At 43.3% G+C, this 26347-nt stretch overlaps 1 protein-coding gene across 4 annotated transcripts in view; it reads left to right on the plus strand.

The window, feature by feature from the left end:
* Positions 1-26347, plus strand: part of PRKG1 (protein kinase cGMP-dependent 1) — a 392537-nt gene that overhangs the window by 137999 nt on the left and 228191 nt on the right. For all 4 annotated transcript variants that reach the window (XM_042862969.1, XM_042862970.1, XM_042862973.1 and 1 more), the window contains exon 3: positions 5872-5985. In XM_042862969.1, the coding sequence (XP_042718903.1) occupies positions 5872-5985 (114 nt within the window). The remainder of the gene's footprint in view (positions 1-5871; positions 5986-26347) is intronic.

Here is a 26347-nt window from a genome sequence, read left to right on the forward strand (position 1 = left end):
TTTTTTTTTTTTGGATGACATTTTGAAATACTTCCAAAATATTTTGAAAAGCCAGGAAATGAAAGCCAGAGCTCTGGAGAGTGTTGTAGCTAGGAAGTAAACTCAGGCTAATCCCGCAGCTGCCTGAGCCAGGTGAATGAAACGTGCAGGGCATTCAGCAGCAAACTTTGCAGTGTGCTATTCCATGTCAAAATCCTGAAGCATCCTTGTATCCAAAGGGATCTCTGGGTATGCTGATGCAAAGTGCTGGAGTCTCAGGGTGAGCTGGTTGGTGTGCCTGCATGCTGCACAGGTTTCCCACAGCCAGGGCAATAACTGACTGACGGGATGTGTTTGTTTTCACATGGCAGCCTAGTTCCAGCAAAGCCTTGCTCACAGTACTCATGAGTGTGTGGATGCACCACAGGTCATGCTCACAGCAGGCCTGGAGTACCAAAATGAGGTGACTTGTGCCTGTGGGCATTGTGGTAGCAGTGCCAAATCAGGAGCCAAGGCGTGAGTTTGCCATGACAGCAGCACATGCACAGAGCCGCCTGCTTTGGGGAATGCAGTCTGTGTTTGAGGTTGTTGGTTTGTTTGTTGCTGAGGTTGGGTTTGTTTGTTCTTGAGATTGAAACATATTTTTTATCGAGATAAGACTGAGTCGAATTAGAAAAGCAAACAAGCCCTGTGTTCCCTGGAAAGTGTTCAGTATTTTACCTACCGATAAGCATGCAGCTCATCTATTCTCTTTGGTTGACTTTATTTCACATTCAGCTTCCAAAAGCAGCAGGTCAGCTCCATGTAAGAGTACAGAGCCCATGGCTTGCAAACCAGGGCTCGGGGCTGCACAGGGTGCATTTTATTTGACTTTACCTTCATGTTTTCATTTTCTCTGTCTTCTGAGTCCTCGTAATCCCTCTCTATTTGGGAGAGGCTTCTCTAGCGGCTTTTTTCTGCATTCAGTAGATTTTAAAGCAGTCTCATAGTTTCATTGCAAACAAATTCATTATGCAGTGCTTGCCTATGCAAGCTGTGAAACTGCACATATACACCTTTAGTCTAAAACTGTCAGAAGTAATTAAGGGACAAAAGATACTGAGGACAGAAGGGATTCTTGAAGCGACTGATCCACACCCTGCATGACTGTATCCCAACAGTGAGGATGTGGGGACTTAAGGTTGGTAAGAGAGGATGCACGTCTCACCAGTGTACATTTCTAACTATTCTGAGCGGTATTTGAGGATGTGCATCTTTACGTGGGCTGGGTCCTCCAGGCTCTGCCATGAACCTGCCATGTCACCCCTCTAATTCAAATTACTGGCATCCCTTGTGCAGCTGTGCTTTGCTGGGGCTTCTTCGACCTTCTGGTGCTTGGCTTTGCTGTTATGCCTTCCTCTCATCTTGGGTTTGCAGCTTTCCCCAGCTCCTCTCAACTTCTTCTCATCCTTTCTCTGGAGTAGGTCTGGATTTAAAACCAAGGGGTATTGCTGCTATATGCTTCTCTGGTCTTCTGAGATGTCACATATTAATTCTTTGCCCCCAGCCCTTTTCTTAACAGCAAAAACTGAAAATCAGTTGTGTATCGTTTAGGATACAGCACTTGCAGAACTCAGAGGTTGAGATTTAAGCTGCTGTTGCAGATGCCAGCTTAAAATGAAATAATTCTGGAAAAAGTCATCCAAAGTTGTCTAATCTTTTCCAAGAAGGCATCTAAAGAATAACTCCATTTTTCTCCATATTCAAAACATTGTCACTACAACTTGCATTGTTGCCATGTTCGGGAACGTGACTTCAAATTTGGCAAAATGTACTTTTTGTTGTCTTCTCTCTCTACCTATTGCAGTTCTTCTGCAAAACTTACCCAAATTTGGCTAAAAGAAGAAGCATACCAGTGCTTGCAAGGGCTGGGGTGCTGCTGGGGGTCTGGATGGTGACAGGTGGTGGCTTTAGCCCCTTCTCTGATATTTGGTGGGCTGTAGCCCCTTGTCTTCCATTTGGTCATGATTTTAACCTCTTGTCTTTCATTCCTCCTCTTTCCCCCACCTGTGAATGTATCATTTTCTTTGCAGGTATTGCTGAAGTAAATTAAATTCTAAATTGATTCTTGCCTGTTGGGCGCTTCGAAGTGGGAAACGTTGCTATATAACGCAGTAACTCCTGCCTCATCACTGGCTTGGCGTTTGAAATATATTCATTGGTGTTCAGGAAAATCTGCGGATTTTTGGTATCACTGCACAGTCTAGTTTTCTTTAGTTTCTAAAGAAAACTAACTAGCAATAATTACTGCTCTGCCTTCAGTAATGGTCCAGCATGGATGCAACAAAGCAGTAAGGAGCCACTCATGAATTCTGCACAGCATCAAGTGGGAATTCCCTCTACATCCTGCTTTTTTTTTTTTTTTTTTAATCATTTAGTGCCCAAATCTGTATCCTGCTGCCCATTTGCCTGTTACTGAGCTCACACTGAGACTTGCTGTATTATTTTCCTGATTTCTGCAATATGCTGTATTTGTTTGTAGTCCTTTCTTGTAACTGCAGGGAAAAATCAGAGTCCTACCAGGAGTTTTGGCCATTTGTTCAGGGTTTTTTAGGGTCCAGGATCTAAACTGACACCAATCACTTGAAAAATTATAAAACTATTAAGTCCCATCAGTGTCTCAAAAGCATTGGTAAGACACACAACTGAAAGTAAGGGAAAGCATTGGTCTTTTCGAATGACTCCTTTATTGCCCAGGAGGAGAAAGAAGCAGCAATAGAAATGGAGAGAGCAGCACAAGAAGTTTGCCCATTATATGAATTACATACAGCCTGACAAATTCTTCAAGTCATCTTAATCTGTTTTTCTCTGCACCCGGAAGGAGAAAATGACCATTTAATTATTAGGATTAAAAATAACCTTACTAACTGAGAGAGTCACATGAGTGCAGTTTGGCTTGTAGTTCGATTTGTTGCAGCACGGATGCAGTTGAGACAGAGGTGCTATTTAGTGTTTTATTGGATGGACTCAACGTGATGAAGAACCATGTGTCTTCATCAAAGCAGAGCAGCCTGGGAGCTCTGCTTATCACTGCACAGGGAAGTGTGTGGGATTTTGGGATGCTCAAGTGGTTGGTTTTGCCCAAGGGTGGCAAAAGAAGGCTGAAAAAGAAGCTGGGAGCCTTCTGTGCAGCTGGGACGTCAGAGCATCTGCTGGAAGCACAGTGTTTTGAACTATTCCCAATTTGTCTGACTTCTTGGTAGCTTTCTGCTGGAAGCAGGCAGGTGGCTCTGGAGTTGCCCTCATGCTGGTCCCGTGTCACACTTGTGAGAAACCCAAATTGGGGGCACCGTTTGAGGTGCATGTTTTGACCTCATGGGAATATGGAAGAGTAGGAAATTGGGGAAAACCCAGGGTTTAGTCACCAAAATGCAGCTGCCAGCCTTTACTCTGGGCAAGTAGTGAAGATGTGAAACTTTTATTTTACTTTATATTCTGTCTACATTAAAAATACCTGTGTGTCCTCCATTGATATTGAATACTTTGTTAAGGCTGATAGAAAAACATATGGTTTGAATGCAGGCTGCACATGCAGCTGTGCTGTAACTGAAATATCAATACTGAATTCAGTAGCACTCAGTGCTTTGGCAGAAGCATGGCATTTTTGGATGGTTTCTTCTTGCCATGAGTATCACCTGTATTATATTCAGTATTTGCCTTCTGGAAATGTCAAAGGAAGATGCACATTTCTGTTAATCTCTATGAAATGATCTGTATTGCTTTGCATTTCTTTTGGCTTCTGCATCTGGTTAATGTATCAAAGCAAGCAATTTATTCCCTGCATGGAAGCTGCCCTGCATAGGCTGCCAGCTAGGAACAGCAAAAGGGTGAAATCCCTTCTCTTTAGGGCTGTCAGACACTGTGTTTTCAAGGGAGGTGACTTTGGCTCATGCTCTGTCGGGTTTATTGTCAGGTGCTTCATGTTCCAGATTGCTTTATTGCACAGCAGGAGAATGGGACACTTGCTCTGGTGCAATCAATTGTAATTAGGCAGCACATTTGTCCTGTAGCATACTGAAGGAGAGGCAGCCATGTTCACTTGCAGGCGTGTCAAATGTCCAATGTTTTCGCCTTTCAATTGCTTAAAAAATTCCTTCTTATGAGGAATAAAACTAGCCTGAAGGCAAATGTTAAATGAGCATCTAAAATCCTTGTTTCTTAAGCTAGCGAAGTTTTGGTGTTTGTTGTTGAATGCCTCCAAAGTTGAACGGTTCTCGTGTAGAGGATCCTTATGGAATTCATCAACAGAAAGTCTTGCTTTTTTTTTTTTTTTGCTGACAACCAAACCCTAAACCACCTCTGGGGAATGGGAAACATGAACTGTGGTCTTTCTCTTTGTGAGTTAGCCATGAGACTGAAGCAACGTGGAATTTGAGCATCTCTGGTTTTCTGCTCAGCTCTGTAGCTGTGCCTTAAAACTCAAAGATAGGATAACCATTCACAAGTCAAATAACTTCAGCCTTTTTGATCCCTTCTTCTGTAAGTAAAACTAGTTTGCTTTAGCTTTAGTTTTGTAGGGCATTGTCATACGTATTCTTGATTGCATCCAAATATTTTGGTGAGAAGTCTCCATACTTATAAAGTTAGTTGTTCAATTTCATCACCATTATGCTTCTCGTGTACCAAGAGAAATGGTTGATGCTGTGAAGGACCGTAAAGACTGCATTCAAACACTGTGGGCAGTATTTTTGCCTTCATCTTGATTCTCAAAGTCTGCTGTGATACCTGGGCATGATGTGGGAAGCAGGCCATGTGCCGATGGAGGCTCGGATAACACTTCTGTGTCTCCCTGCCAGCAGCTCTTTCCAGCCCCAGGGCAATCCTTCCCAGCCTTCATCTCTGCTCCGTGGGATTTTTGTCTCCTCTTCCTTTTTGTCCTAAGGGGTCGTCCATGTGTGAAGAAGCGTTGACTTATGGCCATGCACCAGAGTGAGCAAACAATGTGTTTTTTATAAATAAGACTTTTTAGGAAAATGAATGGTGCATGGGGGAATATATGCTTTTGACCCAAAGTGGATGATCCACATGGCTTGCTTTGGGAGCACGGTTGCAGCAATGGGGCAGATCTCAGAATGCTTTTGAGTAGTGGTGTTATTTGTGTCCTACTGCTCAGATTTCTTTTCCTTTTCTCTGAAAACGGCTTTGTGAGCTGGAAGTGAGGTACCTCCTTGTCTTTGCTGATGTTCATTGTAGAGCCGTGGCAGAAAAATCCACATGTGTTTTTGAAGCATTCCAGGCCATGTTTGATGTCCAACATATAAATGTAGGTGGTTCTGGATCAAACAAACCACAAGCTGGTCCTGAGCTGCTTTCTTTCCATTCACCTTTTGCTTTTAAATCCCCCTCGCATGTCTCCTCTTGGCAGGGTTGGCAAGCAGACAGAACAGAGTTGCTGTCCTAGGGTGAAATGCACACAAACAAAAGGCTCTGTAGGATGTGAATTAAATAATAGCCATGGGTCAAAGTAATTTTCCTTTTGGTAATAGCTGTGTTATTCACGGATGAGTGTGCTCGGGGATTAGTTGCTTGGTGAAAATGAGCAAAATTGCTCCATGGTTTTCATCTGTGGTGTTGCAGACCTAAACCTTTTTCCTTTTTAATTAAAGAAGAAACAAAGAAAATTTCACCTGAAGTATAATACATGAAGCAAAGTTGACAGTGAGCTTAGTATGCTACTGTTTCCCAACAGATGCTCTACCAAGAAAACTCAAACGTTGAAAGGTTATATATGCAAGGCTTTTACAGCTTTTCTGAGGTTACATGCTGCTCTTCATAGTGTTTTCTTTGTCTGAAGGAAATTTTCCCCTTTTAAATAGCCTTTTGTTTTGTTTTTTTTTGTTTCTCTTCACACAGATGGGAAGGTTGAAGTGACAAAAGAAGGAGTGAAGCTGTGCACCATGGGACCAGGCAAGGTGTTTGGAGAGTTGGCCATCCTCTACAACTGCACTCGAACAGCAACTGTCAAAAGTAAGATCATTTCTGAACTTTGCTGTTGAATGGCTTAGGATTTCCTTGGGAAGCAGGTTTCTCTTCGTCTTCCCTTTGGAGTTGCAGTCTCTGTTAGATGCTGAGCTTGCCAAATTAATTAAACTCTCTGTGGTACGGATTATATTGTTGAATTTAGGAACTATGAGCAGGAGGAAGATAAAAATGAAATGCTTCACTGGGTTCTTTCACTAAGGTTTGTTCTCACAGGGCACCTCCTCTATTAAAGCAGTGGTTAATGCTACCATATGTGTGTAGTTTTCTGCATGACAGTGATGCTTACAGTAAGGATCAGAACAAGATATAGGATAGGAGCTTTTGTACCACTTGATCATGGATCTTGTGTAATTACCCAAGAAACATGGCTGTCTTTTTAGTCCTACTCCTGCATTCCTATCCTCCACCTTATATGCTCTTATTTCAAGCCCTGTGGATGGACACCAACTGACCAGATGGGGGAAAGGTTTCCCAGCACCTTAATCCACAAATATTCAAGGGAAACTTTGGAAGAAAGGCCAGTTTTTTTTTTTTCAGAATGAGACATTGTGTTCCACCTAAACTGACTAAGCCAGCAGAACTGGAAGAAAACTGGATGGCACTGATCTTCTGCACTAAGTCTTTGTCTCTTCTCCTGTAATCGATTTTGTTTGCACAAAAGCTTGGGTTGCACAATAGATGGAGGGAAATTATATTACTATGTACACTGTACATATGTTTTCATTTAAATACAGGTTATACTTAGTTGAGAGTTCTTGATCTTGAGGATAAGATGAAATCTTTAGCGGAGAGGTTTTATAAGGGATGGACTATAGTTCTGTGATTTAAAGGTGCTGTAGGAGAAGAGTTAGGACACAGATGGGATAGATCATGAAAGTAATACAGAGACAAAAAAAAAAAGTGGTATGAAAATAGCGAGGTATGTGAGTCCCTGTTTAGAAGAGAGTCTTTCAAAAATACCTAATTTTTGCCTCAAAAAGAGAGAGAAGAAAGAGGAGCAATAGACAGAAGCATCAAAACAAGCACGGATAACTGGATGTTTTGGGAAGAACATGCTGTTCTCCATAATCCTAAAGAAGCAGACTGACGCACTCTTGCCTGCTTAAACCTCGCCTTTTTACAAGTACTGTTTATTGCAAATAAATCTTTGGCTAACCCACAGTCACAACATTGGCAGCACAGTTTATGCTTCAGAGCAATCCATAATCCCAAATGATGGAACAAATGCTGATAGCACTCAGGTCATAGTAAGTCTCAGGGCACAGCCCTGGCCTCGGAGCCCTTCAGATTGCTTTGTGCAGCATGTTAGAATGCTCCCTGTGCCATGCTGCACCAATTGCATATGGAAAGCACTGCACCACGGGTATGGGTGGGAAGTAGCTGCTGATCCACCCTGGCTTCCTGCCTGTGAGTCCATTCTCCTTGCAGTTCTGTGTTTGCATCCAGTGTAAGATCCAGAGGGTTGGTGATGGAGATCCTACAGTGACATGAGGCTGGAGAGGGCACGGTGCTCTGTCAGCACAAGTACTGCATCACCTTGCGCAGTCGCACTGGGTTTTGTGCAGTGTCCATTTGCAACTAGTCTTGCAACTGATATATTATACGGAGATTTTACTACCAGTTCATTTTACTACCAGTTCATAAAGTCACAGAATGGTTTGGGTTGGAAGAGACCTTAAAGATCATCTAGTTGCCAACCACTGTTGGTTCTACTAGAGTCAGTAATATAACATTTCAGAGATCTTCCTTCAGGAAGGTGGTGGTTGTGTCTGTTGTTCTACTCAGTTTCTCTCCCACTGGCACTGTAAAATTAGGAGAATTCTGCACCTCCTTGGGTTTGCAGTCTCCTTTTTAATGTAACTTTCAGGTGGTTTCTCTCTACTGCAAAGTAAGTTGCAGTTGTAGTTGTAATTGACTTTATGTCCTTAAGGTATAGTGGTGAGCAAGGTCACAGCTCGTTTTTTGGGAACTGTTTCAGCTGGACCTATTTGAGCAGAGCCAGGTCTCTGAGGCATATGGATCAATTTAGGGCATTATTGACTTAAATTGCTGTCGATGCTGCTAATAACCAGCTTCAGACATCTGTTTGTTCTTTTGGCTAAACGATAAATAAATGTCGTAAATCTTTAGAAGGGCAAACACCGTCAAATACTGCATTAGGTCTGATGAGAAGTTTGATCATTACAAGGTTTATTTCCGAAGAAATGAACAATTGATGATTATAATGAGAGCAGACACCCAGTCAGCAGCGATGCTGGGAGGGGGGAGCTGGGGAGGTGCGTCAGGGGGCATCGTTCTGCTGAAACGCTTTCCGTCAGGCCTTCCCAATTTTCAGGAGATGGATTTTTATTACCTCCAGTGTCAGAAGTGCTCTCTCATGTGCCTGCCACTACTTCATTACAGGAATGCTACGTATTTCTTCTAAAAAATGAAGTTGCACAAAGACCGAGCGAAGGATGCATGGTGGTCGTGGGAGCCCAGCGATGCCTTCAGGCTGTAATGCTGTGCCTTCAGACTGCACTTTGTCCCCTGTTACAACTCGTGTGTGTGTGCTGGTGGATAACCAAGTTTTCAGTGCCATTACCACAGCTCCTCAGCTGCCGTGCACTTGAAGCTTGCAGCTTCAAGGGATCAGTTGCTACGGAAGGTCCTTTGCCTTTTGTCAGTGCTTGAGAATACTTTAAGGTTTAATTATTCTGAACTGGCTCCTTCTGGTTCCTTGTAACTTCTTGTGAGGTAACACAGGTCTTTTGAAAGCTTGCACTAGAAGAACTATTGAGGTATTTTTGTAGTGCTATTACAGTCTTAGGTGAAAGCAAGATGGGGTCTGAGGGGGCTCATGCTGCTGAGTATTAAGGGCTTCCTCTTATCTGAAGCTTTTGCTTTACACTTCCAGATACTATAGGGAGAATTTATTTTTCTGCTGGAGAGTGCTCGTCTGAAGCACCATCAGAGCTTTCTGAAATGTGGTTGTTCACAAATCACTTCCCCGTGAAAGGGAATCTAAATCCCAGTCACCAGCATATTGCCTTACCTCTATGCAAACTTGAGGCTACTTGTAATGTAAAGCAGAATCATGGACCCTCCTCCCTGGTGCCAACTGATCATTTTATTCAGCGCATTAGAATAAGGAAAAGGGAACCCTACGCATGATTATGGATAACTGAGGTGAAAATGACGCGTCAAGTACTCTGGCAGAGAAGCATTCTCTAAATATGTCTTTTTACTCACATATCTCAAATTGCTGTTGGCACCTCTTTGAGGAAGGAGGTTGTGTCTTAAAATATAAGTTGTTAAGACACAACTGTGTCTTAAAATCTGTGTTTTCAGCAGTGGTACATGATGTGGGATGGGATGGGGACAGTTCTGTGCCTATGTACCCTGGCTCTCCCCAGCCATCCTGCTCAGTAGCAAACCCCTTAGGTAGGAGGCTTTTTCCCCCCTCCAAACTATGCACATAGTGGATTATTATTTCAGGATTTTGGGGCAGGAAGGTTTGATCCTGGTCACCTGGGGAGTTTGAGGAGCACTATCCATTGAAGATCACTTTGACTCCAGCTTTCATCATTGAGTAACAGTACAGAAAGCTGACAGTCTAAGAAATAGATTATTTCTTAGGTTTCAGTCTCTGCCTCTCATAGTAAAACAGAAGGAAAGTTTGTATCTTTTTCTGACTTAAACACTCTAACCCAACCCTTGTAAAGTTCACTTGTTATTCTTTTCTCCCCATTTCAGCCTTTTTAACCCTGAAGGTCTGAGGAAAGGCAAAGCCCTGTTTATCCAAATCCTAAGAATCACGAGGCTGAAATAAAAAATTACTTATTTAAATGGAAGGTTGCAAGCTCTGGCAGCATTTTATTTGATTCTCTGAAAAAAATGCTTTGTCTTTCCCATTGTATTGGCTCCATTGATAAATGAGCACAGTGCTTATTTCAGTGCCTGCATGTGGGGCAGCTGCAGCCTGGGTAAAGGGGCAGAGGTAGGGTGCTGGTGCTGCCTGCTCTGCTGTGCTACAGAGCACTGAGTGGCCCTGTGAGTTTCTCCTTGTTAGTTTGTTTTAGGTTTCAGTCTGTTTCCTCATTTTCTGTAACTCCTTTTTCTTCACCTACTGTTAGGCTGTGAACAAGATGTTAGAAAGCAGTTAGGATTCACTCTCAGAAATGGGAATTGTAAAATCATTGCAGCTACATTTGCAAAACGGAGCTTGGAGAAAAGCAGAATGCTTGTTTTATGGTATAGCTGGTGAGCTAAAGGTTTGCACAGTGAGCCAGACCAGGAAGATTCTTGCAGAGCATTATGACTTTCTACATGCAGTCCTAGGAGAAATAGCTAAAGTAGACTAAAGTTAAACAATTACTTTACAAAAGCTTCTTTTCCATTGTCCTGTAATTCATGTCTCCAAAAATGTTACTGATGCATGAAAACAGGCTAGAGCAGTTCTGATAAATGGGAGAGCTGAACTTCAGTGTGATAGTAAGGCTTTGCATTGAGTACAGTTTGATAAACAAGGGCATGCAATAATGGTATTTGCAGCTTATATTAATTTACAGGCTCAGCTAGACATGGCCTTTTCTCAAACTGAGACACAAGAGACTGCAAAGGGTCTGGTTTGGATGCACCACCACGTAAAAGTTTCTTACTCCAGACTATTTCCTGGCACTAATTGCAGAAGAATGAGCTGCTTGGTACTAAGACACAGAAAAGAGCAGTTTGTGATTCAGAACCAAAGCAAGCCTTTTCTCTAAAACCACTTTAGAAGATGCTTGGTAACATGAAATTATGCCATGTTTCCTTATGTCTGTGAAACCGTACTTTTAGAAGCTATATTTAGTAGGTAAATTTTAAGGGTTTGAGTTTACTTTTCTTTACTGGAGAAATTATTCCCTACATTGGAAATCCAGCACTTCTGGCAAGTTCCCAGTGAAGTGATCTTAAAAAAAGATCTCCCAATCATGGGAATAAGCCTAAATACCTAATTAGTCTGTAAATGTCACTGCAGCTACTGTTGTTTTCAACTAAGCTGTAGCACTGTCACATGTAATGCTCTCATTTGTAGCAGCAAGGGAATTATTATAAACAGAGAATTCAGTATTAGTGTAGAACAGTGCCAAACCATCCAGACCTTTATCTTAAAAAAAAAAACAAACATAAAAAAACTAAAATAAAGGAAACAAATAATTATAATATTACGATTGTTCATTGGAAGTGCATTGGAAGGATGTTTTTGCTCTTAAAGTATCAGAAGACTTGAATTCAAGTCTTGAGTCGCTGCATCTGCTCTGGTTTGGTATCTTCTAAACTAAGAGCTCTTTCCCTTACTTAGGTTTCTACATTTGTACCTAAAGGACTTAAGGTAAAGTCTTTAGCTTCAGTAGGATTTCTGATTTGAAATAGCAGCAAGAGAAAGATCTCCAGTTGCATACATCGTGTTCATGAGCCATGAGCTTGAGATGAGCTTGAAGCCTACTTTCACACCCTTGGAAAGCTGTTTCACAGGAGAAAGGTCACTTTCCTTGCCCTCCTTGTGCTCCATGTCTTGGATCCTCACCCAGGGTGCTTTGACCCTGTGCCAAGACCTTTTCCGTGCCCATGGCAGTGCAGAATTAGCATACAGCATATCACCAGTACAAGATTTATTCTCTCCATGGCTAAAGGTCATCGATAGATCTCTTACAGGCCTTTAAAGAGCACATAAAACATTCCCAATGTGCTTTTGTTGACAGGTCAGCACCGATTGTAGTTTCGTGTGGTTTTACAATGACTCCTGCTTAGTCAAAATGTAGACTTGGCAATGCAGAAATGTGTGCAAACACCAAAACTGCAAGTATTCTTCTCTGAAATGCCCTCAAATATAACGCTAATTATTTATTTCAGATTTTTGAGTTTCTTCTTAGCTGTGGCAGAGCACAGTCAAGCAGGCACTTCAGAGCAGTGTAGTAAGGGAGGAATGCATCTTCCTGTCATGCCTCTGGGCACTCTCAGGGAGTAGAAATCTGGGAGCTGAGAATGGGGAGAGGCAGGAGGTGGGCAGGCAGTCTGTGAGGGGATGAAGAGCAGCTTCTGTGGGAAAGCAGGAGGGTTTGTGGGGTTTGTTGTGGCTGGTGAGCCTGCCTTGAGTTTCTGGTGGGAAGGATGTGGGTCTTCTGAAAGCGAGCTGCTCTCTCATCTTCGCTACCCGTGTGTTTCCTGAGTAAGAGTTGTTGATGGAGCAGATGGGAAGGCCATGTGCTGCATTGCATAGCAGTCGCACTTATATTTAATGCATTAAAAAAAAAATAGAGATGAGAGGAAACATGTTTACATACTACGGTATTGACTTTGCTTGTGGGTTTTTGTTGCTGCTCACCATCAGTGATTATGACTTACCTTCAGGAACTCCTGCACATAACCGTGCTTATTTTGGCTGCTGACAGTAGAGCCCAACTTCTCAGCATCTCCCAGAACAATTGGCCAAGTTAGCAGCACACTTCTTGCTGAGTTCCCAAGGTACTCAGGCCACGTAAAACTGAGTTCTTGAACCAGCATTAAGGACCAAGTATGACCAGCTGCAAATCTTTTCTCTCCCTCCTTCCAGGAGGAAGCAGTCCCTAAAGCAGAGACACAGCCAGCACCAAGACTGGCTTTTCAAGCAGACCTCTCCATGATGGCCCTGCTGGCATTCTGCAGGCATGAAGGTCCTGGAAAGGTTTCTCAGCACATGAATGCGACGTAGAATGTGAGAGCTTCACCTCCCATGTGGGCTGTCAGGGCTGATCTCAAGCCAAAGGGAGCTGGAGATGTTTGCCGACAGCCTGTGTTAATACAGAACTTTGGGCTTTATTTAACGTCCAGTGCTTTCTTTATTCTTGGTTCTTTTGCCTTTGCTCTTGTATTGCTGAGCTGTTCAGCATCTCCGTTTCATGAATGCTGTGGGAAGTGGGACATTTTAGCCCAAGTGTTGGGAAAATCCTTAAAGTTGAGAAGGAGCTGTTCAGGGCAACCAGAGTTGTGCGTCAGCATGCCTTCATCTCCTGTGCTTCTGTATCCTGATATATTACTGTGCTGATGTGTCAATTTAATAGTTATAATTCCTGAAGAAAACCAGATCTCAATAGGATCTGAAAAATGCTGCTGTATTTTTCAGGTCTGCATATTGTCTTGTCAGATTTGCTGTCCTTTATCATCTGCATATACCCACCTGAATTTTCTGTTATCCCTATCATCTAACCATAAATCCATTTACTAGTGGCAGCTGGGCTAAGTTGAGGAAAAAAAGGTTCCCATATGCTATGGTACCTTAGATGCATTTTTTCGTGACCAGTATTGACTTCAGTTTGTCATGCTGCAAAAAAGGCTGTAATTTACTTGCTCTTATCCGCTCCAAAGGTTTTCTGGCAAAGATGGATTTAATATTATTTAAGTGCCAGTGCTTAAAAGCGCTTGGATACCCAATAAATCATCAAAATGGCAGATAAACTTTTTAATTAAGAAAGCAACCAAGCCAAATTCTCAGTATTGAAGGTCCGAAAGCTCATTACACTGTGCGGATTGCATCTTCTCTCTGAACGTAATCAGAATGGGAGCATTTCATTTGCTATAGCCTCCCATATGAAACACTGGGACAACAGCCCCTGATACACATATTTCCTCCTCCTGAGTGATTTGCAAAGCCTTGCCCTTCCGAGCTCACAAACTATGAGCGTTTGAAAGGTGCTTGGTGAAGATTTGAGGCCCGGGAGATGGAACTGAGATGCAAATAGTATGTTATTTCCATTGTCAGGAAGGAAGAAGGTTGTCTACTCATCTCTGGGCTCACAGAGTGCATCCCCCAGACGCCCAGAGAAGGGCCTGGTGCTGAGAGCAGGTGATGTGTTGGGACCTGAAGGTGCTTTAAAGGGATATGGATGCTCCAATGATTGATCTCCGAAAGTTTCCTCTCAGCTCTGGCTCTGAGCAGCTGGCACAGCAGTAATTTAGTGCCCTGTTTGTAGCACGTCATAACTGCTGGCTTGGAGGACAGCGGCGTGCCGCTACAAACCATTCACTCTGCGTTTAAGGGCATCGTAAAGGGGATGTTATTGCTTTCCCCTCTTCTTGATGACGCAGGCGCTGGTCGATTAGGACTGCAGTCACTGTCATTTGTGACGCTGCTGGCAGCATGAGGCTGGTGCTTCTGTATTAAAAATTCTGCTGGAAGGAGGGAAGGAGGGAATGCAGTCCTGTGGCCACGTGCTTTCCGCCTCACCCTCAATGACAAGCAGCCCTGGCTGTCCAATCTGCCCAGTGCCACGCAGGAAGCTGGATATATCTGATGTGATGCCCTGAAGGATGGAGAGGTCCAGCGTGCCCTTCCCCAGGGCTGCACCACCCCTTGAGGATGGAGCTTTTGTTAGCATCCAGCCTCCCAGAACTGGTGACAGCTCCTGGTATTCAAGTGTCCAGGGAGCTGCGTGGGGAATTAATCCAGGCTAAATCTCCCTCCACACATGCAGAAAAAAAGAACCCAAAAAAAGTCTTAGGCTATTTTTAACCTCACTATAAAAAGTTAACCTAACTTTTCAATGCAGCTGCATAAACAGTTACTGGAAGGGGCTGGGGGCAGTGCGTGGGAATGGGGAGTGTGGGAGAGAAGGAACGTGGTCAGCGCTGCTCTGGGTAGCAGTGGGAAGAAGGCAAAAGTGCATGGATCCTCTTTATTCTGTCTTATAGTGTTCAAGTAAGACTCCATGGCCTTTACAGCATTCTCGCTTCAGCCCATTGACACTTCCTGAGCTGGTAACCATGACCAGGGTGGTGGGTCTAGGAAACCTGTCCAGTACAGTTGTGCCATAGAATCACAGAACCATAGAATCATTACGATTGGAAAAGACCTCTAAAATCACTAAATCCAACTGTCAGCCAGCCCTCTAACCCATGCCCCTCAGTGCCACATCTCCACATTTCTTGAGCACCTCCAGGAATGGTAACTCCACCACGTTTCCCATCACAATTTAGTTAATGACTGATCCAGATCCTTCATTAGCTGCTGTGATCGTTGTGATGACAAGAGAAGGAGTTTTTAATCTCTCATTAAGGTTACTTTCTTTTAATCCACCCATTTATGAGGTTTTAATCTGCCACTATCATTTCCTGGAAGCTGTCAATACTGAAGCATTAGCAAATGTTGCTAGTAATGCTCTGTAATCCAGTCGGGTTGCTATAAGATGATTACACCTGTCTGATAGTGTTTGATCTTCCATAGATTGGGAAATCTATGGGAAATGTATGCAGCCTGTTAAATAGAGGTTTCTAAAAAATGACTTAAAAATGAAGCATTTTGAACCTGAATATTTTAGAAGAGTCAAATGTTATTGTAGTTCAAGCTTCATCTGGGAATTTTCTACCGTTCGACACTATGCAGATATTTGACTGCTTTGATTTAATTACAGAAGGTTTATGATATTTACTCAAGCATTGTCCCAGTTTTAATTGTTGCTTGGCAAACACTGTAATGCCTAAAAAGACGTGCTAACAGCTGTGCGCTGCGAAGCAGTGGTAAATAAGCGGAGCTGTTGGGTTTGGCTGCTGCCACAGTGGATGTTGGCGTGGTTTGAAAGAAATTTGCCATCCTTCCTTTTGTAATAGAGGAAGATGAGGATGGTTCAAGAGCTGTATTCAACTCCTGCTTGTTGGTGGGATATTATTTCCTCTGTTCTGGGCAAATAGAAGGTATATCAGCTCATCAAGTACAATCAGTGAGGTTATTCAGATCACATGCCATTTCTTCTTTCTAGCTCTCAAGAACAGCATGGAAAGACTTGGGTGAAAGCATTATTTTCTCTCACTGGCCTCATTGTCCCAACAGATATCCGTAACTGGGGCGTATACAAAATACACGTAAAGCTAAGCTTTGTATCAGTTAAATCCATGTCTGCTTTTTCTCTTGATGTTAAAATATATGCTCTAAAGACTTGGACATCAGCATCTAGAAAACATCTGTCCCATCCTCCCTGCGTTAGTACTGTTACTGAGCCCATTCGACCTTCCAACCCTTTTGAGCACAAATCCACACATCTGTACTTATTGTGTAAGTGCTTCTGAGATCATGGAGTATGGCCATGGCTTCCTTTTTCCATTTTGAAGCCTGTGAAATGGTTGAAAGGTTTTCTGAACATCCTAGAGTTGTCGTATGGATGTGCATTCTGAAGGCAAGAAGGACCTAAGGGTAAAACCGTTGGATCTGATTCAGCTCTGCACCATGCCAACAGGGTGGATAAATCAGTGAAAGGATTAGGGCCCCAAATCCATTAAAGCCTGCAAGATTTTCTTTTACTTCACAGGACGTAAGATTATACCCTGAGTAATTTTTTGGCCGTATCATTCCTCTCTATTAATAAATTTAGAGTGATTCTGTACTGCAAATGAATGTGCCAGGAATGGGTTTGAGTTATGCTGGGCTTGGCCAAAAAGAATTGAAGATACACAATGGGTTCGCAGCCCAGCTCACACCAGCACCTATGTGGGATATGTGAGGTTTTTCTTTCCAAAGCATTCTTTGGAAATATTTGGTTAATGAAGGAGTGAAAGCAGCCAAAAAATGCTGATGTGTTTCAAGGAACCCTGGTGGGTTACAGCCTGCCTCTCCCCCAGCCCTGAGATGGTTTGGGAGGTGGGAGCTTTGGAGGAAGGGCTGTTATTTTGGACATGTAGTCTTTTCTCTGTGTTCACTGTGTATGCTGGGTGCTGAAAGATGAACAATAATGTTATGAAAGTGTGTTTTAAAGTAGTCCTTATTTGCTTTCAGTCTGATAAAGTGTTACCAGCTTTGTTCCCTGGTCTCAGTTTATCCTTGGGCGGCATAGAAGCGGAAGTCAGTTGGGAAATAAGTCCTTGTGGGAAGAAATATTCCATTATATTCCATTCCATATTGCTTCTTTTTTCTGTGTGTTAGTTAATTCACTGCGATGGACTTGTGTAGGTGAACCAGCTTGCCCAGCTTGAATTTAACCTAGCCGCTGGTGTGAAAAGGAATAAGAAACTCTTTTATAAATACATTAACAGTAAGAGGAGGACAAAGGAGAATATCCACTCTTTGCTGGATGAGGCTGGGAATGTGACCACTGAGGATAAGGAAAAGGCGGAGGTTCTGAATGCCTTCTTTACGTCTGTCTTTAAAAGTCAGACCAGTTATCCTCAGGATACCCCTCTCTCTGACCTGGTAATCTCGGCCGGGGAGCACACTAACCCCCCTGTGATTCTGAAAGAAACAGTCAGAGACCTACTGCTCCAGCTGGACTGTCACAAGTTGATGGGGCCAGATGAGATCCACCCGAGAGTGCTGAGGGAACTGGCGGAGGTGATAGCCGAGCCGCTTTCCATCATCTGTCAGCGCTCCTTGTTGACTGGTGAGGTCCCAGAAGACTGGAGGCTTGCCAATGTGACTCCCATTTATAAGAAAGGTCGTAAGGAGGATCCGGGGAACTACAGGCCTGTCAGCCTGACCTCGGTGCCAGGGAAGGTTATGGAGCAGATCGTCTTGAGGGAGATCATGCGGCATGTGCAGGGTGACCGGGGGATCAGGCCTAGCCAGCATGGGTTCGTGAAGGGCAGGTCCTGTTTGACCAACGTGATCTCCTTCTATGATCTAGTGACCCATCTGGTGGATGAAGGAAAGGCTGTTGATGTGGTCTACCTAGACTTCAGCAAAGCCTTTGACACTGTCTCCTACAGCATTCTCCTGCAGAAGCTGGCAGCCAGAGGCTTGGATGGGTACACTCTTGGCTGGGTAAGGAGCTGGCTGGAGGGCCGGGCACAGAGAGTGGTGGTGAATGGAGTCAAATCCAGCTGGCGACCAGTCGTGAGTGGTGTTCCCCAGGGATCGGTGCTGGGGCCTGTCCTCTTCAATATCTTTATTGATGACCTGGATGAGGGCATCGAGTGCACCCTCAGTAAATTCGCAGATGACACCAAATTGGCTGGAAGTGTGGATCTGCCTGGGGGTAGCGAGGCCCTACAGAGGGATCTGGACAGGCTGGAGAGCTGGGCTGGAGCCAATGGGATGAGTTTCAACAAGGCCAAATGCCGGGTCCTGCACTTCGGCCACAACAACCCCAGGTGACGCTACAGGCTTGGGGCGGTGTGGCTGGAGGACTGCGTAGAGGAAATGGACCTGAGGGTATTGATTGATGCTCGGCTGAACATGAGCCGACGGTGTGCCCAGGTGGCCAAGAAGGCCAATGGCATCCTGGCCTGCATCAGAAACAGTGTTGCAAGCAGGAGCAGAGAGGTGATTGTTCCCCTATATTCAGCACTCGTGAGGCCGCACCTGGAGTACTGTGTCCAGTTTTGGGCCCCTCACTGCAAGAAAGATATTGAGGCCCTGGAACGTGTTCAAAGGAGGGCAACAAAGCTGGTGAGGGGTCTGGAACACAGGCCATATGAGGAGAGGCTGAAGGAGCTGGGAATGTTCAGCCTGGAGAAGAGGAGGCTCAGGGGAGACCTCATTGCTCTCTATAACTTCCTGAAGGGAGGTTGTAGTGAGCTGGGGGTCGGCCTCTTCTCTCGTGTCATTAGTGATAGGACCAGGGGGAATGGTTTCAAGCTACGGCAGGGGAGATTCAGGCTGGACATGAGGAAGTATTACTTTTCAGAAAGGGTGGTCAGGCACTGGAATGGACTGCCCAGGGAGGTGGTGGAATCACCGACCCTGGGGGTGTTCAAGGAAAGGCTGAATGTTGTGTTGAGGGACATGGTTTAGTAGGAGCTATTGGGAATAGGTGAACGGTTGGACTGGGTGATCTTTTAGGTCTTTTCCAACCTTAGTGATTCTATGATTCTATGATTCCATGATTCTATGAACAGCACACAGTCTGCACCCAGCACCTTTCAAAGTGGAGCAATGTAAATGTCAGTTAGTTACTATAGTAAGTCTTCTTGTAAAGCAGCACTGCAGCCCTCCGGTGCACTCCAAACCAAAATCTGACAAGGAAGTGGGTGAGCCCTTCTGAACTGAAGCACCTGGGGCTGTTGGAGTAATGCTTTTCTGCAGATATTTGGCAACCCTGGCTTTGGTTAATGACTTAAGTAAAACACAGGTAGCTGTTATTTTACTGAGTAAGGTAAGGGATACAAACACTATGGATCCATATATACTTCCTAACATCCTTCTCTAGTATTACTTCTGGCTGAGTGGAGAAGATCATTACATTTTCCTGTGTTTGAAGCTCACCTTTGGGCAAAATTAAGGCTCTGTTCAGTGTCCTTCTGTCCCTAGTCCTGGAGTCCCCAGCACTTCAGCACTGGGCAGCAGTAGCCCTGGGATCTCTGATCCTCTCTATATACTGACCTCGTCCATCCAAAACGGGGCTGCTTACAAGGCAGTGCTAGCCTTGCTCAGCATTCCCAAACGTTTTGAGTTTGGCATCTTGGACACGGATAAGGAGATGAAGAGTCAGCCTCCCTGAACCCTTGTGAGGAGAACAGCCTGTCTAGAAAACCTTTAGTTAGACAGATTTTGTTTTAATGTGGAGTTATTTTGCAGCTTCTACAACTTATTTTTGAACAAGGATTGATCAAGATCTGTGTAGTATTTCTCCAGCAACAGAGACATTAACCTTTATTAACCACTGTGTAGACTGTGACTATTTAAAGGCTAGGATGATCATTAAGACCACATCTTGGGCTATGTTCCCTCCTACTCCAAGTCCATTAACTTTTATGATAATGATGAAGTAAAATAGTAATTCGTTTTCCCTCAGCATGGGAAAACATTGTGTGAAGTACTGCTGTACTCAACCACCTGCATCCAAGGGGCTACCAGACATTTGTACTCATGAACAACATTGCCTTTAGCTTAGCAAAAGCACTGTAGTGACTACACCTTGCTACCGACACCACTGATGTCATATTTTGAGGTGCACATGCTGAATGGAATAGCAAAAATACCCCAAGCTGGGAAAAAAGCATGTTTGACTTTACTCATTCTGCCCAGACCTATACCTGTTCTATAATTCTCAATTGTAACACCAAGCGAGGGGTCTCAGGTACATTCATCTTTCCTTCATATATTTATATGCTACCAAGTTTCATTCTGGACACTTTTAGAATGTTCATGCCTTGGGTAGTAAGGGTGCAATTTTTTTGCTGTAGGCAAAGTTGCATTGCGAAAGTCTTGCTCATCATCCATGAGTTGTTTTCTTGGAACCTATTCTGAGTGGCATCCAAAGCTGCTCGCAATGTGTTTGCAGTTAATCATTTCAGGATAATTGCTGAGTGCATTTTGGTTTGTGTCTATTTTTCAACAACAGCATTTTTCTTCATTTCTTCTTACCAGAGTTTGCAAACCTGTGTGAAGTTAGCATTGTAAGCAGCAGTGATGTGCGTAGGGGGGAAAGTATATCTAAATACATGGTGAGGCTGTGTGGGCAGGCAGTGGAAGAGGTTGGGAGCTCACTGCAGGCTTCTGCTCACATCACTGTTTCTGCCTGCAACATGTGTGGTTTGAGCTGGTTGCATCCCATTGTGATTTGTGCAGTTTTATTTTTTGACGTGTATGTCTCCATGTGTCTATATACCTGAATGTGTATAGGCTGTAAGGTAAGACCATGCATTTTTTCTCTTCCAGTCACAACTCCCACCTGCCTGAAAATTCTGTCCGTATTATATGGATGTCTCAGTGGTCTGAGCACTTTCTGATTTTTGAGTCAATGATTTCATTTCCTGAGGAAAGATTTTATTCTGGTCTTTAAACTTTCATTTACACATGCTGGTCTTTGAACATTTCCTAGTAACAGAAGTGCCCTGAGATACTGAGGAAGGAACTTCAGTCCGACAGGCTTGCAGAGAAGATTATCCAACATATTTGGTTAAAACTACGTTTCCCATTAAGTTTAGTTACTAATTGCTGTTTTCACTGATTTCTGTGCTCATTTTGAATAGCTGCTTGAAACAGCTCCACAGAAGCAAATTTGTTTTCATAATTCAAAACATAACACACCCAATTATTACATTGCATGAATGAAGTATATTTAAAACACATTAAATCATCAGAATATAGACCAGAATTTCTTAATGAGTAAACATACTAATTAATCCACCATTTCCATAAAATTATTTTATAAGTATGCCAGGTTCCTATGCTGTAACATTTATTGGTGTGATTACTATGCCGGTTTAAAATGAGTAAATCATAGCAAGTTGTTATAATTTATTTTTAATTAAATATGACTACATAATAGCTTTTTAATAAGGAAATGTGCTCCAGGATTGTGTCTTGGCCCTTGTGTCTTCCCTGCTAGTGACTGTCCTGTGTGCACGTATGGGATGGGTTCTCCATCCTTAGGGACACTAAGATGTCTTTTAGTTGCTCTGGGAATGCTGAAGCAAGGACTCACGGAGTATCCTTCCAAACTAAGTTATTTAATTAAATGTATTCCATGAAATAAAATGAACAGAAAGGTATTTCAGGTTGGTTTCAGTGTGTGCATACAGTGGCCGACTTGTTTTCTCTTTTTAAAATAAAGTTATCCAAATATACAAATCCAAAAGAAAATGTGCTAAAACGTAAGCACAGTTGGTTATCATTTTGCAAGTGTGCTTTTGTCATATATTTGCAGTAATTTGAATGGTGTATGGTGAGAAAACAAACCAAGGCAATGAGGATGCAAGACCAAAAAGATACGGGGCTGATCCCAGGAATGATGCTGCTAAAAGGAGAATGAACCTTCTCTGTGTTTTTGGCCCGTTATGCCTGAAATCATGCCTTCTTAGTAGGGCAGCTTTCTGTGCTACACGCAGATTTGTGTGCTCATTTTGGTGGTTTGCATAAATTGTCAGTGCTTTTGTTTAGTGCCTTTTAAAACTCCTGGGATGGTTCATTTTGGGCTGACAGGCTTGATATTTTTAGCAGCGTGTGGACTCCAGCTGCATACAGAGCAGGCTGCTGACAGGAGTGCATAGCAGAGCCAGAGCCCATCCTGACTTCTAGACCCCAGAGTGATTTTGATGATTTTGTGCTGCTAGAGTATTAGCTGTAAATGAGACCAGTGAGACATGGCAAACTGGGGAGCTCGTGATCAGATACAACAGATAGCGTTGGGTATGAGCGAATGCCTGCCTTTACTTAGATATTCTGCAGTTCACCTTAGCAAATTATTTATTCCCAAGAGCATCTGAAGGCCAGCATTTGGTTTTCCAGCTCTGTCAGCCTGCACGTGACCAATTCAGACCGTGATACAAAAGCACCATGAAAATAGGAACAACCTTACACTCCTGTTTAGCTCTTCTCCAGTGCCTGGTTCACCTGACTCTTGTTTTCATGAATGCTGTCACTCCAGGCATCAGCATTCCTGGTCCTTCCCATCAGGCAGTTCATTAATTGCACTGATGCCTCTGTGCTACCCAAATAGAGGTGACTGAATTGATCTCAGCCTCTCAATGCACCTATAGACAGGTAAAACCTCATCTTGTAGTCATCATTTGTAGAGATTACTTTTTAATTAGTTTTTTTAATTAGACCAAGAATATTCTTGAATTGACAGAGTTTTAAAATGTTTATCACCTCGGGGGACTGCTTTTAGATAGCACAAATAAATGTGTTTGTACAAACCAACATGCTTTTGAAATAGGATGGTTTTGTTTTGGTTCAGCACCTGCAGGCGGCTTGGGAAGATAAAGCCCATGTAGAATGGTTTTGATGTCATGTCCACGGTCAGAGCTGTTCCCAGATTGGGGGGAAGGTGTTTGCGGTAGTTTCAAAACCAAACAAATCCAAAAAGTTCCACTGGGATTTTTTTTCATTTTTAATGAGGTTTTACTTATGAATATCTGTACACTCTTTTTGATGTAATGAAAATAAAGTCATAGAATCATAGAAGCACAGAATGAACCAGGTTGGAAGGGACCTCAAGGATCATGAATCTCCAACTCTCCACCACACACAGGGCCACCAGCCTTCACATTTAATACCAGCCCACGCTGCCCAGGGCCCCATCCAACCTGGCCTTGAACACCTCCAGGGATGGATGGGGCATCCACAGCCTCTCTGGGCAGCTGTTCCAGCACCTCACCACTCTCTTTGTAAAGAACTTCCCCCTGACATCCAACCTAAATCTTCCCTCTCTCAACTTCAAACCATTTCCCTTTGTCTAGACAAACTCATTACAGTAAATGTAGTTGTAGTGTACTGCAGTGAACAATCTATGGCCAAGGAAGCCAGCAATGACAGAAAAACCAGTGTAACAAAAGGAGGACTCCTCAAAAAATTGTTTCTGTTTTTACCAAGGTTTAGGTGCACAATAACCCTTTGTTCTCGTATTTCCCAACCTCTTTCCACTGCATGGTTTGGAACAGCGCATTTTGGTTTTGATACACTGTTTCATGAGGAACGATTGCTAAAATGACCCAAGATGGATATTGGGAAATAAATATAGCTTTAGCAGCATGTGGTTATCCACATCCCTGATGATGCTTCAGAGACCTTATTTATAATGTTTAGCATGTTATTGTGTAAAATCACCCTAGAGTTCCATGGAACAGAAAAGCAAACCTTATATAATCCCTTCCACTCTGCTGATTACCAAAACCTAATCCACAGGAAAGCCTACAGCAGTTGCATCGCAGGCATCCATGTTCCTTTCTCTATCTTACATATCTCAGAGCGGAAGCAGTCTGTGTTTTATGCTGTAAAGTAGGTGGATAAGTGAGGAAAGCCAAATAAATCCTGATTTTACTTAATACCAGCTGAAAAACCCCTCTGAGTCCTCTCTCACCCTCTACAGCCCAGGTTGCAGACGTGACTTAGAACAGGTTTCTCATCCATGTGTTTTGTGCAGTGCTCTTGTGATGGGGAATCCCTCACATTCCTGAAGGTAAAGGTTCTGCTCTGTCTGTTCCCAAAGAGAGGTGACATATTCTCTAGGAAAACTACTGCATGGGATTTCCCATCTTCTCACAATTTTATGTTGGAAGTTACTTTGTGTGGTGCTACTTACTTTTGGAAAAGGCAGCCTTGTGTCTTGGTGGAGTTCTTTGCTTTCTTGTTTATTTCCAATGAAGAAGATGGGTAAAATATTTTCTATCCAGTGAAAGTGAACGTTTTTGAAGTGAAAAAAAAAAATTGCAACAGGAGCACCGATGCGCGTGTTGTTGGGCAAATATCTCCTTGATGCCATTCACTCAAGCGCTGTGGATGGGCATGGATGAGTCAGTGCCTTACGTCAAAGGCTGGCTTTCAAATGGAAAGGCAGCTTTACGGGGGAACATTCCCAGTATTACTCTGCCAAGTGACGTTATTGCAACCCCACTGTTAGAGAAAAAAATGGAAATACAGAGATTATGGGATGGAAGAATCATCTGAGAAAAGTCCCCTTTCCATTTGATGTAAAGAGGCAATTTCTGTCACTCCCTGCTCCTGCTAAATGCAATGTTTGTGCTTTCCCAAATGAAAACAGGCATAACTGAAAGGGAGGGGGGCTGGAGAATGCTGTATTAGAAGGTGCACAGTTAGGGTGGGGGGGGCAGGAGAACATCTCTATTTCCATTATTCAATATTTTCTTTGCTCATTAAACGCTTTGTAAACTCACATCTCCAAACTTCTCAATGGGTGTACTGAAATTAATTGGTTGCCTCTTAGAATAAAGATAGCGCTCGTACATCATGAATTTGACAGCTGTGCTCCCAAATGTAAAGCAAACACAGAAGCAATTTTGCTTTACATCACCAGGCAGGCTCTGAAAGTACAAAATAGAGAGCGGGCATCAGAAATACAGCAGCACTGGGCTGCTGTCGGGTTGCCTTTGCCTAAACGGGTCAGTGAGCAACCTCTACATTCACACGCTGGGTCTTAGCATCAGCCCTGCGGAGGAGCTGGGTGCTTAACTCTTTGTTGCAAAGCTCCTTTTCTCTCTCATCAGCCTGCAGCCTGGATGCTGAGGCTGGTTTGCCCTTGGTTTGATTTGGTTAGCTCATGGGTTGTTTTCAGTCTGATGAATGCAGAATTAGAATTCCTTAAAGTGAAACCCATGCAGAGGGGAAGGTCTGGGGTTGGATGTCCCCATTCTGATGGGACATTGCATCCATTAAGTGGCACTGCCGTGAGTATGGCATTCTGCCGTCCAGGTCACACTGTACTTCATGTAGTCAGAGAACTGTGAAAGAAAATGGATAGAGAAGCTTCTGCTGAACTTGGTGCTTTTCCTATGGCTCTGGAATGGAAGAAACGGCTGAGAGGGCAAATGTGTGATAAGTGGGATGGTTGTGTGGTGAAGAGGCATCCTGAGGGTTCTAGTGTTCCATCTTGGGCTTGGCCTTGTGGACAACTAAGCTCTCCAGTTCCACAGTGCCCCAAGTGTCTTTTGGAGGTGCTTTCAAGCCTTGGCATTATTAGCAACCTAAGACACAGGTAACGATGCCTGGAAACTGAGGGAGAGGTAAAGGGCACTAAGTAGGCAGGAGCAAGGACTTAACCAACAAGAAAAGAAGTAAAGTTAGAGAAGCACAGCTGCAGATGGTTTGTTCTGAATGATAAATTCCTTTTCCTCAAAGGGCTATGATTCTTAAGGATCTCACAGTGCATTTTTTAAAGGAATATGGCCTTGATCTTAAAATGCAATTTCCAGAGGTTAATACCTGGGAAGTTGTTTGCTGGATGGTTCTTAAGTGGAATTATTGTGTTCTTCCTAAATCACAGTGCTTAATTAACTGATGAGATACAAGGTGTTACTCTTGCCTGGGCGTCATGGAAGCTGTCAGGTGTGCTCCCAGAGAAGAGAAAAGCCCTGTCTTGTTGGCTGCAGGAAGGATGGCACTGAACGTTTCCCACATATTGGTTTTGTTTTGTTTTCTTAAATAAGCCTCTTTCTTGTTACTTCTGGCAGTGCCTTCTATTTTCTAGGGGTGATTCCTCTTGTGCTTACATTAACAAATTAATTAGAGAGGAGAACTGAAGGACCCAGTGATGCAGCTTGTCGTAATTATGCTGAGGAGCTTAAAACATGCAAAACTCCCCAAATTAATTGCAAAGCTATTTCATATATGAGTAGCCAGAATTAATCACTAGCCTAATAATTCCCTTTCCTACATTATTTCTTTGTTAAAAATGAGTAAATTTAATTGGATAATGAGGTGCCAGTGCAACTCATGAATTGTACATTACCCAAGCTAATGGAGGGACAGAAGCTTACGCAAGGAGCATTACGGATGTTGTTACAAATGTCTCCACAGTGAACATTTTATTCCGATAAATTCTTAATTTATTTCCAGATGGTATCTGAATTTCTAGCACATTTACTGTCTGCTGTCAGCCCACCACGTACTGTTTGGGTTTTGTGGGCAGTGGGAGTGAGGCTTAGCCCCTCAGGTCTGGAGATGGGTCTGGAGATGACATGGCCT

Source organism: Lagopus leucura, unplaced genomic scaffold, assembly GCF_019238085.1.
Source record: "Lagopus leucura isolate 7727_CA_CO unplaced genomic scaffold, USGS_WTPT01 Super-Scaffold_739, whole genome shotgun sequence".
In the NCBI taxonomy this organism is placed as follows: domain Eukaryota; kingdom Metazoa; phylum Chordata; class Aves; order Galliformes; family Phasianidae; genus Lagopus; species Lagopus leucura.